The 16,958-nt window shown below is 49.3% G+C and overlaps 7 protein-coding genes across 7 annotated transcripts; 3 read left to right on the top strand and 4 right to left on the bottom strand.

The window, feature by feature from the left end:
• Positions 1-38: 38 nt before the first annotated feature.
• PGRI_094570 (oxidase ustYa family protein) lies at positions 39-1,156 on the top strand (the record flags this gene model as incomplete). Its single annotated transcript, XM_040797170.1, has 6 exons — positions 39-273; positions 353-481; positions 535-674; positions 725-821; positions 870-937; positions 992-1,156. The coding sequence occupies 6 exons, from the start codon at positions 39-41 to the stop codon at positions 1,154-1,156; spliced, it is 834 nt and encodes a 277-aa protein (XP_040649981.1).
• Positions 1,157-3,102: 1,946 nt separating this feature from the next.
• PGRI_094560 (GNAT family N-acetyltransferase) lies at positions 3,103-3,756 on the top strand (the record flags this gene model as incomplete). Its single annotated transcript, XM_040797169.1, has 1 exon — positions 3,103-3,756. One exon carries the CDS (start codon positions 3,103-3,105, stop codon positions 3,754-3,756), a length of 654 nt encoding a protein of 217 aa, XP_040649980.1.
• Positions 3,757-3,922: 166 nt separating this feature from the next.
• Positions 3,923-7,736, bottom strand: PGRI_094550 (putative inositol polyphosphate phosphatase; the record flags this gene model as incomplete). The annotated part of the gene is made up of 5 exons (XM_040797168.1): positions 3,923-4,663; positions 4,713-4,972; positions 5,023-5,232; positions 5,287-7,627; positions 7,680-7,736. 5 exons carry the CDS (start codon positions 7,734-7,736, stop codon positions 3,923-3,925), a joined length of 3,609 nt encoding a protein of 1,202 aa, XP_040649979.1.
• Positions 7,737-8,142: 406 nt separating this feature from the next.
• PGRI_094540 (CHY zinc finger protein) lies at positions 8,143-8,819 on the top strand (the record flags this gene model as incomplete). The annotated part of the gene is made up of 6 exons (XM_040797167.1): positions 8,143-8,147; positions 8,242-8,285; positions 8,341-8,414; positions 8,472-8,533; positions 8,588-8,689; positions 8,738-8,819. The coding sequence occupies 6 exons, from the start codon at positions 8,143-8,145 to the stop codon at positions 8,817-8,819; spliced, it is 369 nt and encodes a 122-aa protein (XP_040649978.1).
• A 290-nt stretch (positions 8,820-9,109) lies between these two features.
• Positions 9,110-10,212, bottom strand: pre6 (proteasome core particle subunit alpha 4; the record flags this gene model as incomplete). Its single annotated transcript, XM_040797166.1, has 5 exons — positions 9,110-9,434; positions 9,500-9,887; positions 9,992-10,044; positions 10,104-10,110; positions 10,185-10,212. 5 exons carry the CDS (start codon positions 10,210-10,212, stop codon positions 9,110-9,112), a joined length of 801 nt encoding a protein of 266 aa, XP_040649977.1.
• A 1,093-nt stretch (positions 10,213-11,305) lies between these two features.
• Positions 11,306-13,409, bottom strand: PGRI_094520 (putative RNA binding protein (Arp); the record flags this gene model as incomplete). Its single annotated transcript, XM_040797165.1, has 4 exons — positions 11,306-12,244; positions 12,335-13,041; positions 13,112-13,169; positions 13,254-13,409. The coding sequence occupies 4 exons, from the start codon at positions 13,407-13,409 to the stop codon at positions 11,306-11,308; spliced, it is 1,860 nt and encodes a 619-aa protein (XP_040649976.1).
• An 865-nt stretch (positions 13,410-14,274) lies between these two features.
• Positions 14,275-15,496, bottom strand: PGRI_094510 (uncharacterized protein; the record flags this gene model as incomplete). Its single annotated transcript, XM_040797164.1, has 2 exons — positions 14,275-15,311; positions 15,364-15,496. 2 exons carry the CDS (start codon positions 15,494-15,496, stop codon positions 14,275-14,277), a joined length of 1,170 nt encoding a protein of 389 aa, XP_040649975.1.
• Between the last annotated feature and the right edge of the window lie 1,462 nt (positions 15,497-16,958).

The raw sequence follows: 16,958 nt of genomic DNA, 5'->3' as shown, positions 1-16,958 counted from the left end.
CCCTTCTACGTCCCTCTCTTCTCACCAAAATATTCAACATGTCTTCCCTTTATTCAACAGTTCACCAAAAGCTTTGGGGATACCATAAGGTTGATATAGAGGAAGATGAAGAACAAGACTTACACCCTCCACGAATGCTTGGTCGCCATTATAACTCTACCTCGGGATCCGTTCTGGGTGTTGTTTCGCCCTACCTAGGATGGGCGCTGGCCGTCCTTTTCGCTGTCGCCCTTGTGGCTAACCAACGGTTCGAGAAGCACAGCAACCTGGATTGTCAGAGACAACTATCATCTTACTGTTAGACAATCTTCTTTCCCATTCTTTCTGTTCAATCTGTTGACTAAAATTATAGCCCCACTTATGGAGGGATTCAACATGGACACTCAAGTAATCCGTGTCAATGGCTCTCTTGACTGGCCGTCGCCTTACCGCGGACCTCCAAGTCCCGAAGTTGATGCAGCATGGAATCGGATATCGATAAGTATGCAGTAAACACTCAGATGATGGAGTATCACAATTAACAACAGCGAACAGTACGGCCACTTGATATACCACTAACACGAGATGAATTCCTACGCCTCGACGGCGATGCCGAGACAGCAGTTCAAAATGCACCAGAGCATGGCGGGCAGTACTTCTTAGTCCCGCAATCAACGCATCATTTCCATTGTTTGGTATGGCCGTTGAATCCTCTAAATGTGTTGAGCGTGCTAACTAGCGTTAGAACCTTCTTCGCAAGTCAACACGTTTCAAGTTTGACTATTATGACGCCTTTGATCCGGATTTTACGAAGAACCGTGAAATGTTTGAAATGCATTTAGGTGAGTACTCATGCAAAACCTCCAATCTACCTATGTTAAGCTATTTAGATCACTGCGTGGAAATCCTTCGTCAATTCATCATGTGTCATGTGGATGTTGGCGTTGTCACCTCTCACGTAAGTTTGAGTTATGGTTATTTCGTGAATTGCGAGACTAACTCGACTGGGTAGTGGATCAAAGGTCATAAGAAGCCATGGCCCAATTTCAATACTGAACATGTTTGCAAAGACTATGAGCAAGTGTTGGAATGGACAGAGCAGCATCAGCTTCCCGAGAATACCCCGCTGATGCCTATGAAGCCGTCTGGAGTTTTTGAGATGGATTCCCCTCCATAATGCCTTGTATCTGACATAGACTGCATTTCTGGTTGGAACAGATCATTAGGGTAGATAGTCAATACATTATTACTAGTGCCAACATTCCATGCATGAGCTGATAGTCTTGCAATTCGTAGGAATTACTTCGTGGTAATCAGATACTCCGAGTACATAGAGAGGGTAGTAGGGTCCAAAGCTGAGCAGCTGAAAGGAGGGTTTCGACCGGTTCCTCCTTCAAGAGAAAGAGCGGTGGGAACTTGGAAATCGAAACCCAATGCGGGTAGATGCATTTGCCTAATGCTTGGATGCCCGCACAATGCTGAATTGAAATCAAGTGCGGAGTATTCTGTAGGGCTTTCGTAAGACCGCAACTCGGAAGGCATTTGGGCGCAAGGAGCAGATATTTTTGAGATCCAAAAAGCTGAATTGCCATGTGTCGTGTGACTCTTGTCCGGCTAAAAAGCATGCTAAAACTGAATGAGGGGCATTGAAGTAAGTAATCTATAATCTCTGCCAATAAGAAGATGTAGTTAAAAAAATACGTATAGAAGGAAGATATAGATGCTCACCTATAACATAGGCTCTAGGTCGATCCATGGTTAAGGCAACCTCATCTCCACTTTCCCCACTTTCCAAGGTTCGGGTCCGGGCGCCGTTAGCCTCTCAGCCTCGGGCCTGGGCATCACGTGGATTGGTCAATTCCACATGTTCAGCTCCTCAATATTTTGCTACGTACTTGTTGTATACGTGGTTATCTTATGTGCATAACCTATTCTGAGTAATGATAATCATGCCCCCGCATTCATGGGAGGGAGGGGGGCTCAATCGACAAAAACTGGAGTATACGAACATAAACGGCTTTTTGTTTCAGTACTATACACAGTTTTGCAAATTTCTAGCCTAGTACAGAGAATAATCTGACATTGGACTTTCCGGTATTTATCCCAAGACTTGAGCGGAGTATATTTCTTACATGGAACTTTCAAAAACAAAGTTAGTATCCTATCTAGCACTATCTAGCATCATGGTGAAGACTTCAACATTTCTTTCAACAACATTAAGCATTATTGCAGTGCTAGCAATAGTCTCCCTCGGCTTACTTTTCTCCTGGCCTTACCTTCCTCTTACCTCTATCATACCGTCTTTCCAATCAAGCACTGCCCCAAGTCTCAACCTAAACCAATTCCACAAATCCAAAGAGTTGGAAGATCTTTCTACCACGGGAGATGCTGCCTGGCAACAACTGACAACAACAACCGATGGCGGGTTCCTTTGGGTCCGTCATAACGACACATACCGAACAGGATGGGGCGTTAGCATGTTTCACTCATTACATTGCCTTGGTTTACTACGAGAGATTGTGAAGACCAAGTCCAATCACAACAATAGCCACAGTGAACACAGTGAACACAGTTCACATGCAGATGCGGCACATGCAGGCCATTGTCTATCATATATTGCACAATCCCTCCTTTGTTCAGCGGACGGAACACTCGAAAGACCGAAAAGTATTCTCGATAAGAATGGTGACATACTTCGTGATGATATCAATGGTGAAGGGGTTGAGCACCGTTGCAGGGATCAGAGCTTGTTGTGGGAATTAGTGCGCCAGACAGAACAAGAGGCAATCAATGTAATGCCTCAGACAAGACCTGGAGATACTATTTGGGATGTGTTTAGCTAGGGAATAAAACAGGTCGCTCATGTACAAATATGATCTAGCATTTCAGCTATCACCAAAGGACCTAAAACGCTCAGGCTTCAGACTAATTTACTTACTAATATTCGTCTATTTTCTTATTTCCCTTATCAGTGTGCTGTCTATATTCTCTGTACTTTGCCCTATCTCATCATTTGCTAGTGGAGCAGGTCGTTGCAGGGGTATAAATACCCCTCCATAGATTAAATTTCAGACTTTTACTTCTTATCTCACCATATGTACATTCTCCTTCACTATGTCCACTATGTCCACTACCTCCACTACCTCCACTACCTCCACTACCTCCACTATGCCAACCTCCATTTCAACCAATTTTAGCATCCCAACTGAACGACTCCACATTTCCTACTTTGAGCCAGGAAACCATTCGCACAGCACATTTCTTCACCACCTCTGGAATACAGATGAATTCATCGCGACAGAGGGAAACCTCGGCATTGATACACCAGAGAAGGCCGGCGAGTTCATCACTATCAAAGTCCAACCCAACTACAAGAAAAATGGATATGGACAAATGCTTGTGTCTTTGAAACCATACCCGGGGGCCACATTGGCCGAGAGCAAACCGATTGGAATAGTCACCCTGATGAAAGGCACTGGTGAGAACGCATACACAGCGCCTGATGTAGGATACACTACTCTACCAGAAGAGAATGGGAAGGGATATGCCACTGAAGCAGCGATCGGGCTGATTGCCTATGCGAAGAGAGAACTCGGTGTGAATGAGGTATTTGGGTTCTGTGATCATAATAACATGCGCAGTCGAAGAGTCTTGGAGAAGATCGGGATGGAGTTTCGGGGGGAACGACATCTCAAATACTTTGGAGGGGCACATAGTGCTGTCTATGCCTTGCCGGGAATGGGGGATTTGAAGGATTATGGAATTGAGGATGTTTGAATGCCAGATACTAATTCAAATCTGGCAAAAGAATACTCAAGGACACTTTTTTAGCTCTAACCATCATGATACATATCTATCGTAAAATCATTAGTCGTACAATATACACCATGCTTCCACCCAAATGCATATTAAAAAGAAGTATTCACTTCTAGAAGAGAGGAAGCTATTGCTTTCCCAAGATCAAGGCACGGGCCTGGCGAGGATCGGTGCCCAGGACAGTAATGAGATACTCAATGCTAGTCTCAGAAGCCAAGCGGCGCTTCTCATCCTGGAATTCCTTGTTACACGACTCCCACGTCGAGTTTCGTTCTGGATTTAGAACTGTCTTGACGCGGATTTTAAACGCCGCACTGACAGGCCGATGGTCGGAGGCCCGGACCTCGTGTCGTCGATAATCGAGCTGCTTGACGCGGCCCAGGCCACGATAAAGGATGCGGTCGCACCAGGCAGGGGAGCGTTTCTTGTCACTCGAGTCATACTCGTCCGTGCCGACGTCGTACTTGTAGGTCGGGGCGAAGGTAATGGGTGACTCAGTAAAGGAGCGCAGGCGGAAACCGGGGTTCTTTCGCCGGGAAGCAAGTAGCTGGTCTCGATCCAGAAGTTTCGGTAGGTTATTCTGGCGAACTGCGTCGATGATCACATTGCGAGGAATTGCGTCAATTCGGTAGTTCAGATCTCCGTTCAGAATGCACACCTCATGGTCCATGATCATTGAGCCATCACCACCACTGGCGAACTGATCGGATCGCAAGGTCATGCTATTTTCCGTTGGCAGGGACTCAGCTTCTAAGATGGCAGCAATATCGTTGTTTCGGTGTGCGGTTTGGGTTTGGCCCGCAGCCAAATGGCAGTTCACAAAGCACATCGAGGTGTCGTCCAAGACGAAGCGGAGTACAAGGGCACCCTAATACAATTAGATGACAGCCACAGTAAAGAACAATGATATCACAAACCTTGTTTCCATGTAAACCGCCCATTCCGCGCTTAATCTCCGAAGCACTGACGTTTTTGATATTATGGCGTTCCTTGTGTTTGACGAAAACACAAGTAAACAATCCCACCATGTTCGCAGTATGCAAAAGAACATAGGATTCTTCGAGAGGCATACATTCGTGAAGAGTGCGAGTAAGATGATCGATCCACACTCGATACTGACGACTCATGTGTTCCTTCTCACCGTTCTCTTTCTTTTTACTACCAAGCAGCAAGCTCTCTGTGGGGATGTCAGCGAACATTCACATAGAAAGAAACGACATGACTTACTAGCTGTGATCTTCTTATTCTCAAGATCAACTAATTCCTGGAACCCAAAGATCACGATCTCGGGCGGGTCTTCGGGGGTGACTGCGTTTCGGATGAAATCCGACGTTCGCACACTACCGGGGGTAGAAGCTCCCGCATTCCAAGTCACGACAGCAGCCTTGATTTCTCGGAAATTGCAGAACTCCACGTCCCTGGTGTGCATCCGCGCATCTATTATTTATATTAGTGAAAGCCATCATGGGATGAAAACAACGTTTCACTTACCCAACCAATCGTCCTCGAGCATTCCATCCCAGAGGCGAATGCAATTATCAGTGCCGAGTGAGGTCACTTGAAGACGGTTCATTGTCCATACGCTGCTCATGTCCAAGACAAAGCTAGATACGGGACTATCGTGGGCACGCCAGTCTTTCTTCACGGTCCAAGGGTTGGTAGACACATCGTAGACGTAGATCATACCGGTCTTATACGCAGCCCAAAGATAGTCTCCGACAAATGCAAGGCAGTTGATTTTATACACACTGACATTGACCACCGCCAAGCAAGAAAAGTCGGTTGAGGAATACACAGTAACCTTGCCATCTGCGTGTCCTAGATATACCCGGCCTCCCTCTCGCGTGGTATAGGATCCGGAAGTCACATCGCCTGAGTGCTGAAGACCGAGAGGTCGTTTGAAGACCTTGAATGGGAGATCATCCCGCGCGTTAGGGCGATATACATGGACGTCTTTCCCTGCTGCCAGCCATAGCTTGTCATCAACTACCATGGAGAATGTGTGGCCTCGGGCTACACGCTCAGAGGGGCTGTGGTAGCTATATTGCAAGTTGGGTGTGCCGGTCTCGTCTGGCAACCAAACAAGCAGTCGACCTTCGTCATCAAACGTCCACATTTCCTTCTTATGTCGCAAGATTTGAATGACTTCTCGACGAGAGGGGTATGCGCGGGTGGCCACGATAGATTGGCTCGGGATATCGACTTCGTGCAGATCTCCAGCGCTAGTACCAAGCCAAATACGCTGACCCTCGTCCTCAAGACCTTTCCCTGGCTTGAAAGCAAGAGATAAACTTTTTACGGTCTCGCCATGGCTGAGACTCATCACTTGGTCACCAGTCGTAAGATCCCACACCCGAGTCAGATATCCAGTGGTACACACATACTTGCCGCACACAGCCAGCAACCGGGTGTCATATTTTGTCAAGATATCACTCGGTCCAGTTCTAAAGCGTGGAGGTCGACGGTTAGCTTTTGAGGCATCAGGATAGTCGGTCCGTGAAATAGCGGGCTCTTCGGCTTGTTCGTCTTCCTCCGTGTCTGTACGCACCACACGTCGCTCAGGAAGAGAAGAAGACAGGTGGGCTTCTTGGGGTAGAGAGGGTTGCCGCTGGATTGGTTTCGGGGCTGACGATTCGTTGGCACGCGGGAAAGAAGGTGCTGATCTGGCAATTGGGGTCTGCTGCACAGAGTTGTTTATATGTCTGGAAGACTCTCGTGCGGGGGAGATTCCAGTTCGGCGAGGAGCCCCAGAAGGTCGAGGAGGAAGCCCTGGGCGGTCGTAGGGAACATCACTAGCTCGGAATCTCTGCGCCGAAAGAGGGGTAGCAGTAGCGGCAGACATCTGACCGTCTACAGGGGCAGATGGAATCTGCACCATCAAAGGCTTGGTGGCCCGTGAAGGCTCTGGACCAGGACGGGGATTCCTTGAAAATCCCATCTCTCTAGTGTCGTGTCTGGCGATCTCGGACGGAACAGGTGATCGCTCATCAAATGAACGCCGAGTCGGTGGCTCCGTCACTGGCCGAGCCGGTGCTGGCCTAGCATTGCTCTTCCCAGTAGACTGCGGCTTAGGCATAGCCTTCTCTGGGCTACCAGGAGGGGTGCTGAAAGGTGAAGTGCTTCGATCCGGTAATGGTCGCTCTTGTCGAGGAGTCAACGAGGCTGTATCAGGGTGAGAAAATATAGCCGGTTTCGCTGGGATCTTGGGCTTTGATGCGCGGTTAGCTGGGGGTGGCAACGAAGCACTTTTTAACTTCCGGTCCGTCGGGCTCCCAGTGAGGTTAACGCGGAGGGGTCCAGGCGAGAGCCGAGGGATTGTATCCCCTGAATTAACGGACGGTCCGAACTTCGGTATTGGGGAGAGCGGGCGGGGTGGTGCCGGCGAGACAGACGTCGATTCTCTCGAGCGATGGCCTGGACTCCGAGTCTTGCGGCTGTCGCCTTGTGGAGTCCAAACTTCATCTCGACTTTGTGTTCGCGGCGGTGATTGGGGTGACTGTACTGTCAAAGTTGGAGGTAACTGTGGCGATGAGCGGTGGAAGTTCATTGAGATGGGCCGGCCATATCGTCTGCCGGAGAACCCTCGATCCCGGGAGTTATCCCCGTTCAACTGCTGAAGCGGGTTTGGTCTCTCCTCGGCCGGGGTCCATGGGGAATGTGGCCGAGGTAAATCGAGCGAAGCACGAGTGGAAGATCGGGGGTCATCGTTAGGCTCCGGAGTTGCCAGTAAATGGGTTGTGGAAGTGCGCGGGCTAGCAGCTACAGCAGAGGGAGCTCTGCGGTGAGAAAGATTCTCAAAGTGAGACAGCAAAGAGGACACCGGTCTTTGTGGCTGCGTTCATGTTAGTTTTTTGTGTACCACAAAACAATTTATGTATGCATACAGTGGGAGGAGCGTCGTCATTGTTGTCCGGCTGTTTCCCTGTGCCCGCCATGGCCATTATCACAGATCCGTCGCCGAGACCAGCTGAAGGAATGAATCATAGACTTGGAGATATCTCCTGAAGGTCGAATAGTAGCGCGGCGGCAGAGTAGGTGTTCGTGGGTACGGAGTTGAGGGTACAGGGATATCGTGGGGCTCGGCGTTTGGGATGGAGGAGACGACGTAAGCGGCGCAAAGGCCCAGTAACAGAAGACGAAGCTTGGCCGTCAAGAGTTTGAGGAATTCCGAGGGATATCCAGGGGTTAAAAGGGGGTTGAAAGGCGAAAGTCGATGAAATGGAGTGGCGGGGAGGAAAGTGGAGGGAATCACGGGAGAGTTGGCGATCACTTTGTGTCTGCATTTCTTCGGACTCGAGCATCAACATCTCGCACTTGGTCGTCACCTTCCTTTCGCATTCCATAGCCATGTGGTAAGTCTGCTTCTGATATTCTGGATGTGCATGGGATTCCCTCAATCCCCTTGGTCCAAAATTCTGATAGCTAAACAATCTCCCCGCTTCGCAGTAAACACATTTTGAACGCCCAAGTGGCCATTCGCTCGCACTGCTGTACGCTCGAATCGACCTCGCATTTGATCACAGGGGATTGACCGAAGAGATCTAGGCCGAAAATGGTTTGACTGCGCCGAATGCCACCAAGAGAGCGAGTCGCACGCTCTCCAGAAGAGCGCCGAGATGGTACGCCCCTATTTGTCGGTTAGCACAAGTCTAGCAGACTGACATTCCATGGGGTAGATCTTTGCATGCAAGAAATGCAAGAAGTGTTTCCGCAAAGACGCTGCTGAGTTCGATGAGACGTATGCAAGACACTGTTCAAATGTCAAGGGGCAGCGGGCTAATTTTACTTTCAGTGACGAGTACTGCCCTCACTGTGATAATCACTTTGTCATTGAGGCACGCGAGCCCGAGGCACGACTACACGTGGAGGGTGAGGATGCTCGTATGGACAACCGGTATGTCGAGCAAGATCTTCTAATTGGCAGGATGCTGACCATATCAAGTATGCTCAAGGACGAGCGTGTTGCGCGCGATAAGGAGCGCTCCCTCTTCAACATTAGGGATGTGTCAGACCGCATGGGCTAAGCTGTGCAGTTTGGGAGGGAAAATACAATTGGGGACGGCGCAATTTCATGATGTTGACGATTTGATGGTTACTGTTTCTTGCAATAGTTCAAGGCAGATGGAAATTCCCTTGGCATCAATACCCCTTTCTGCATTGGTGTACAATATAAAATACGAAAGAAACTGGGAGATATGTTTTGAACTTCATGATTTTGGATTCTCGTCAAGGAAAAGACCCAACGCTACTGTAAATTGAAACAAATCAAAGATTCAGTCCCATCTCAGGCTCTGAATCCTTCGAGGTCTAGCTCTTAATCGGTCGACTCACCGCCACCCGGCCGGGTGAGGATAGCCGCCGTGGTGGTCCCTGCCCGGGTCTTCTTCTTGGCCGCTTCCTCCTGCTTCTCAGTCTCGATGTTCTTCACGTACGCCTCAATCTGGTCATCTGGCAGCATCTCCAGAGTCTTACCGGGCGCCATGATGGCGACCTCGATGTTCTTAGCACCCGTCTGCACAACCTCAAGCAGAGACTTGATCGTCAGCTGAATTGTCTGCTCGCGGTCCATGTCGTCCTGGTGGTTGCGCTCAAGGAATTCGCGGACGGTCTTGCTGGAACGACCGATAGCGTTGGCTTTCCTAGAACGAGAGAAAAGAGATTAGTATGGACTCAATATGAAAACATAAGCTCGAAAAACACCTACCAGGCAGAGTAGATTCCAGACGGCTCGGTCTGGTACAGTCGCGGGGTGGAGTCATTCTTGTCAAATCCAACTACCAGCGTACTGATACCAAATGGGCGCACACCACCACTCTGTGTGTATCTCTGCTGAACACCAGCAATATATTTCGTGATATACTCGATGCTAGAGGGGTCCTCGACGGTCAGGCGGTGGGATTGAGCCTCTAGGCGGGCCTTGTCGATAAGGATGCGGGCATCGGCGTTCAGTCCAGCAAAGGCGAGACAGATATGGTCATCGACCAGGGCGATCTTGGAGGGAGTAATGCGGGTATCTTGGAGCTTGAGGGCGGAACGCTTTTCGCAACCAAGGACGACGATGTCCTTGCCTTTGACACCAACAGCGCAAGTTCCTAGAATCACCTGTCATCAGAGAATTGTGTCTTTGGATAAATAAAATAGGAGCGACAGCAGAAGCAGAAAAAGCTGCTAGAGAAGCAAATAACGGCGGTCTTACCTCGCTTCACAGCCTCCATGGCATATTCAACCTGGAAGACATGTCCATCGGGACTTGGGGGAGGGTTAGAAAACGAACTATAGAGCTGAAGTGTAGCTTGAAGACCTCATACCTGAATACTGCGATAAGTTAGCATGATACAGCTTCGTCCTGATCAGGAGCAAAGGGAGCTGGACGTGGGGAGCTAGCTTACCTGAAAGAGCTCGGTCGTATCCGGACATTGTGAATCAAGGACAACTGAATAAGTGATGATTAAAGATTTCTTTAGATAACAAGTTCGAAGGAAGCAATGAGGTAGAAGGGTGTAGACGAGTTGTCAAGTAGCTCAGGTCAATTGGGTTGGAGCAATGACGGGTTCCGGGCGGTGGACGCGAAAGCCTATGGCTGCCTCCAGCGCAACCCTCTCGGTACTTCCGTTAAATATGGATGTACCATAGTAATTTCATGTACCTAGTAGTTGACCTATTTTCCCAAGAGCGCTTCTGATGAAAGTGAATCATTATTTTGAATGGTATTTCCTTGAAAGAGAAAGACTCAGATCAGTCTTAAATTCATTCAAAACAAGTCAAATATTGAGACCTCTAAGCTGATACTATGTAAACATGGAGATATATATATAAAAACAGAAAGAATTTTAGCCAAAGCACCTAACGAGAATACATATGAAGAATATAGACACAATATTGTTTTTTTTGTTGCATTCACAGTGCTTCGACCCCGAAGAGATCCTCGATTCGATGCCCAAGCTTCAAAGTAAATCCCCCAACACCCCAAATGGAGTCCCAGTATATCCTCCAGATCAAGACCGTGAATTCTCCGACGCTTCCCATGACCAAAGAGTGCAGAAAGGGAGCACAAAATATCTAAAATGCAATGCCAAAGGGCAAACCCAACGTGTGTGTGTGTGCCTGAGAAACCATAGAGGGCCGAAACATTCAAAAAAAAATACATGCACCACCCCTAGGGGCTTATTCCCTCAAATAAAAACAACCATATAGCGCAAGATGGAAATCACAGGGGGAAAACAGCTCCCACCAGAAAAACAAAACCAAATACCAAAAGAAAAATAAAGCATCACAAAAGCACAGGGCGGCGAAGGCGAGAAAAAGAAATCCGAAATCTTCGACAACGCTAACCCGCCTGCTCCTTCCAACCCGATGCACCAAAACCGCAGAATCCCTTATACAAATGCGTATCAACGAATATCAACCAACGCATGAAACCCGCCACAATGCAGGGTTGCAATATGGACAACATAAGTGTAAGCGCCCAGTTCGTGAGTGGGGCGTGAAGTAGGTACAACTATACCCATATTTAAGCGGGCGACTTGTTGGCACCGGAGCCATTGCGACGAGAGTGGGGGTCATCAGACACCGTCAGACCACCGAGGCCACTCGACAAGAAGGCGAAGGGGTCACTGGCACCATCGGTACCGTAGAAGGCACCGTTAGAAGCACTGGTCGAGGGCACACCGTGGTCCGCACCGGTGAAAGCAGCCTGGGTGGCAGGGTTGGCGAAGGAAGTGGCCGAGTGCGAGGTGCTAGAAGAGCCGTAGCCCGAGTTCATCTGTCCCATGGGAGGGTACGCACCGGGGGTGTTGTTACCCAGACCACCAGAGGGCAGAGCGTAGTTGTTGGGTGGGCCACCGAACTGCTGGCCGAAACCGGCGAAACCGCCGGCGGTGGAAGCGAACGGAGCTGGGGCAGGGGTGCTAGCCATAGAGTTGGGTCCCATATTGAATTGCGACGGCGGATCCATCGGGGACGGGAATGCCGAATCTGCCACGACGGCAGCACCCGAGCGAGGGGCACCACAGCGTAGACAGTTGATGTTCTTCGCAAAGTTGTGGTAACCACAACCCTCAGAACCACACTTCCAGTCACCAGCACGGAAGGGGACAACACCACCATTGCCACCCATACCACGCGAGTGACCGCCACCCATACCGTGACCACCGTGGCCCATGTGAGGAGGCATCATGGATGGCGGGCCGTAACCGTAGTTTCCGTAGTTCATTGGGTCAGGAGCGGCGGCCATAGCGGGGAACGAGCAGCGGAAGCATGCTGTGCGGCGCTGGAAGTTAGAGAAGCCGCAAGACGGGCAAGTCCAGTCACCAGGACGGGGGCGGTTCTTGGAGGGCGGGAAAGGAGTGAGGATCTCGGCGGCCCGGTCCAGAACCCGGCTGGAAGAGGGAGAGACCTCAATCGCCTTTTCGTTGAGCGCACGGCCGTTCATGCACAAGCTTTCAGCAGCCTAGTAGACAGTTAGCAGGTAAAGCATAAAGGATAAAATATGGGGAGTTTGGTATCATAGAACATCCAAAATAAAATCACGAAAACTCACCTCTTCGTGGGAAGAGAAGACGGCAAAGCCAGTGCCAGTGGGCTTGTGTTGGTCTGGGGTCCGCAGAGTCCAGAAGGCGATGGGACGACCACCGAACTGGGTGAACCAGCTCTCCAACTCAGACTGAGTGGTATCGTGGGGCAGGCCACTGAGGTGCAGGACCTTGCTCCGTTCCGCCAAAAAGGCCCGAACGTCGGCATGAGCATCCATAGGACGAGTGAGGATCTCAGGGTGGTCCTGGGGCGGCTGCGACTTGCGGATCAAACCACGGAGCACACGAGCAAGAGTAACAGATTCCTCCATGGCACGGCGGGGTGAAGCGGGGGCCAAAGCTTGCAAGTGGAAGGGAAGGTTGTGCTTAATCGGGGCGGACGACTGGACGGGCTCAACCTCAAGGGCAGCGCAGATGTTGGAGAGCGAGCTGGGACCGAAAGGCAGCGACTCGGGGTGATGGGTCTGCCAGCGTTGATATTCGGTTCGCAGGTCGAAAGTGCGGGAATGCTGGAGGTATGCGGGCAGCACGACGGCCTTGTCGCGGGCCTCGCGGGGCAGCTGCACCCGCAGATCCCATGAGTCCAACGTCACAAAAGCAAACTCGAGATGTTTGCTGGTGAGGTGTTCCTGGGCGAAGGCGTCGAATCGAGAGATGGCATCCCGGAAAGTACCTGCGGAGCGAACGTGTTCCCATGTCAAAGTGGTTAAGCTCGCTTCAGATAATTGTCAGCCACAAATTTCTGAGCAAACCCGGATATAAGGCTGTTTTCAAGGCGAGCTTACTGCAAAGCGGGGTGATTGGAGTATTGACCGGTTTGACTAGAACACTTTCACGGTGCAGCTAAACAATTGGGAAGAAAAAGGTGTCAGCTTTTGGGTTGGCCTCGGGAGTAAATGTTGGGTAGAGAAGATGGGGGGAACGGACTTCCTCGCAGGTCTTGGTGTCCAACAAGATCCATCCTAACTCAATGACCTCAGCCGAGTCCTTAGTGACATATACGCCATGCTCGTCACAGGTGGTTGCAACGTGGATGACGATGTATCGATCCAGCTTGGGGGTTGGTGCTGAAACGGCCGCCATCGCTGACTTGTCCCCAACGGAGCGGCAAGGGAATCCCGGGGGGAAGAAGGGGGAAAAATGTCTCTGCGGGAAAAGCAGAAGACAAAGACAAGACCGGAGAAAAGAGTGGTAAGAATATAAGAGAAAGCCCGGGGGAGGAGAGAAGGGAAAGGGGGGGGGGGGGAGAGAAGAAGAGAAAAGAGCCAACTCGGTGGAGTTTTGAGAGAAAATGAAAAGTTTCGGGGCTCACACGGGGGCGAGATTATACACAGAATAATAGATTATATAGATGGGTTTTTTTTAAAAAAAACTGAAGATATTAAGAGATTAATGTCTCTTTATTCTCTCTCTTTTTAATTCAATTCCCCTGGAATTTTATGTGTTCGGACTGGCCTTGACCGTGCAACCCCAACCCGGGCCCAGATCCCTGTCTTACTACGCCCTCTATAATTTTAGTCAAGTAGGATATAAATGACTTTGTAATAGCTAATTGGATTCAATGTTGGAGACTTCTACTGACAGATAGGCATATAAGTATACAAAAAAAAAGGAAGTAGTTACTATGTAGGACATATGTATACAAGTGAAACACATCCAGAATTAAGATAAATAACTAGTATAGACTAGCACGGACAAATGGAGACAAGTTGTCGAACAAGTACTGAAGATGACTTGGAGCAAAAGGTAAAATGAGTATATATGTATTATAAAAGAGCGAGAAGCGCTCGCTACATAGTATTTATCTCCTGAATGTTAACAAAGAGTTTAGTCCACAGGTGTTAGTAATCATATAGGGAGAGTTGCATTAGGAAAGGTGGAAGCAAGCTACTAAACAACTATCTAACTAACTAGCAAGGAGTGAGATCCAGACAATCATCTAAAACAGTTACAGTAATTTGATGAATCTCTTCTTAATATGGTTCATGACCAGAAGGACGCGCTCGCGATTCATCAGGCCATTAGTAGATTTGTCTTCGATAAGAAGGCGGCTCAGGACATCCAGCCCAAGGGCCTGCCAATCCATCTGTGACTTTGTTTTCTTCAAATTCGTGAGCTCGAAAAGCAGGCTGGAATCGCATCGCTTTTGCCAGTAGCCATCCGGTAAAGTCCACCGAAAGGCCTCGAGTAAATTGCGAGCATTTTGGACATCGATCGCGGTGTACTTAGCTGGGATCACTGCGTCGATTATCAGGATCGCCAGATGCAGTGGAAAATTACCGAATCCGACGTGTGGATGTACTTTTCCCCTTATCCGATTTCGCTGCATAGCCTCTTCGAGCTTCGGCACAAACAGTGGATTCAGGTCCCTTGCGCGCATAGTACGAAAGAATCTCTCTTCCTTCTTACGCGAAGATGGGCTGGTAGAATATGAATCTGGTGAAATTCCGTCCGAATAAGGTGTGCTGGGAGAATCTGAATCTGGTGGAATTTCATCTGAATCTGGTGGAATTTCATCTAAAACTGGGGGAATTCCATCTGATTCTGGTGATTCAACTGAATCGAATGAAAGTTCATCTGAATCTGGTGAAATTTCATTGATGATACGGTCTTCATAGTCACTGACTCGTGAGCTATCCTTTTTCCAAAAGTGGCACGCTGCCTGGACAAAGGTGTCGAGGTTTAACTCAATACGCACAATGCCCCCTTCGATCACATGGCCGAGTAGCGCCCAACAGTGGGCATGGACCAGATATCCAGGCCGTTCTGTTGGTGGCCAGTAGAGGTCAGGTCCTTCTGGACTGATAACTTGTGCCGAACCAAGCTCTTCTAGCAAATCCGCAGCATACTTGGGCATGAAGATACTATCCAATCGACTCCCTATTCGTGCTTGGTGCCGGCTGCGCGGGAACTTTTGAGCTCCCCACTCTCCATCGAATACTGTGATACCGGTGAGGCAATGCCGTTGATTCGGTTCCACCACAACTAGGCCGATTCAGCCAAATGGACATGTCGGGTTTCTCTGGGAGATACCCACTTCCGCGATAGAGGGCGCTCCATATCCGGGGATTCTTATGGAAAATTGTCTTTTCGACCTCAGTCGACGGGACGAGCACATATTTCTTCGCTCTATCATCATATGTCTTCCACCGCTCTTGCTCATCATCCATTTCGCGCCGTGTCGGTCTAGACCCATTAGCCCGGAACTCAAGTATAGGACGAGCGCAGAGTAGGCATATTGGTATAGTGGTCGGCCTATTTCTACCGAAGTTCCAAGTAATATTTGGGTCGCAGCAGTATCCCAACGCCTTCGAATCCATTACAGCTGAGAGTTCAAAGATGCCGACGAAATAGTATTTATTGCAAGTTGATCTTTTACTAGGAAAGGTATTCACACGTAAGTCTATAAAATAACATAAATGATGTAACAGTGAGCATTGGACATAAGGCTCGTCACGTGGGGACTGCTAGGAGTACACGAATATAGCCCACGGCACCAGCATATACGTCTTGAAAGATCTGGGAATTAGATATGAGAGGGCAATGCCTACGAGAGCAAGCGAAACGATGAGGGAGCTAATTGCGAATACATGGAGCTAAGGACACACGAGAGAAAATAATACGGAGACACACATGGAAGAAACACAGGCAAAGAAGAAAACCAGACGTCCAGAAACCAAAGGAGTCCCGAGGTCATGACCATGCGATGACTCTTCAAGATATGCCTACGCCTCTTTCTGGGTATACAACATAACTGTATTAGGAGTTTCACTGCCTGTGAGAAAAGATCTTCATTCGTCAGTAACCATCTGATATTGCGACACCAACTGCGACTAGTACTGGAGTCAGCTTGATGCCATCTCCCGCGCCACCGTCCATGTTATCGCCCACAGCAAGATCTTTAGGCAACACCAAGACTGATGGAAAATCTTCGAAAGAATAAGTTGCCGGTCCTGTCGTTGGAGCCGTGGCTGCCTTTGTGTTAACTCCGCTAGCAGCTATCCGGCGGCGAAAGCAATGAGTCCAAAATATGGAATAATGTTCTTGGCCTGATTTTGGGTATTAAAGTTTATCATGAAGGAGTCGTGGATTGGAAGGACCAATCTCCGTGTAGTTGCTCCTACTGTGACAGCCATGACACCGAACGGCGGCAGTATGTCAGCCGGTGAAGCAGTAACCGCAGCATTATGGGACTGGGCTGCCGAGGTGGCTAGAGCCTAGAGGGCTCGGCCTGAGACTACCAAGATCCACCTCCATGCTATCTGTCGCTATCATGGCCCGACCAAGATCTGCTCTAGTCGGCCCTTCGTCGCGATCGTGAACCTCGATGTTGTCGTCAGGCGGGGGACGACTGGGTATTTGCCCGTTGTTATTGCAAAGGCAGCCAAAGAAGGCCTTGAAAACAGACTGCCGGAGAAAGCCCACTATCACACGATCCCAGTTCTGGCTTTGCTGCAATGACTCTGCTGACGACGCGAATAGATTGGCCTATAGCCGATTTTGTGTAGAGTTTGGTTCCTGTCGTTTAGGGTTTCTTCCTCCTTGGCGGAGTATATATATGTCTCGTTGGGCTCATGCCCCATCGCAAGTTCTTCCTCGATTATGAGCGATGAATCCAGTAGCCCGAGATCG

The sequence above is a fragment of the Penicillium griseofulvum genome (assembly GCF_001561935.1).
Source record: "Penicillium griseofulvum strain PG3 chromosome Unknown contig_15, whole genome shotgun sequence".
Classification (NCBI taxonomy): domain Eukaryota; kingdom Fungi; phylum Ascomycota; class Eurotiomycetes; order Eurotiales; family Aspergillaceae; genus Penicillium; species Penicillium griseofulvum.
Note: the sequence above shows the minus strand (reverse complement) of the source record. Positions and strands in the feature narration are given on the sequence as shown.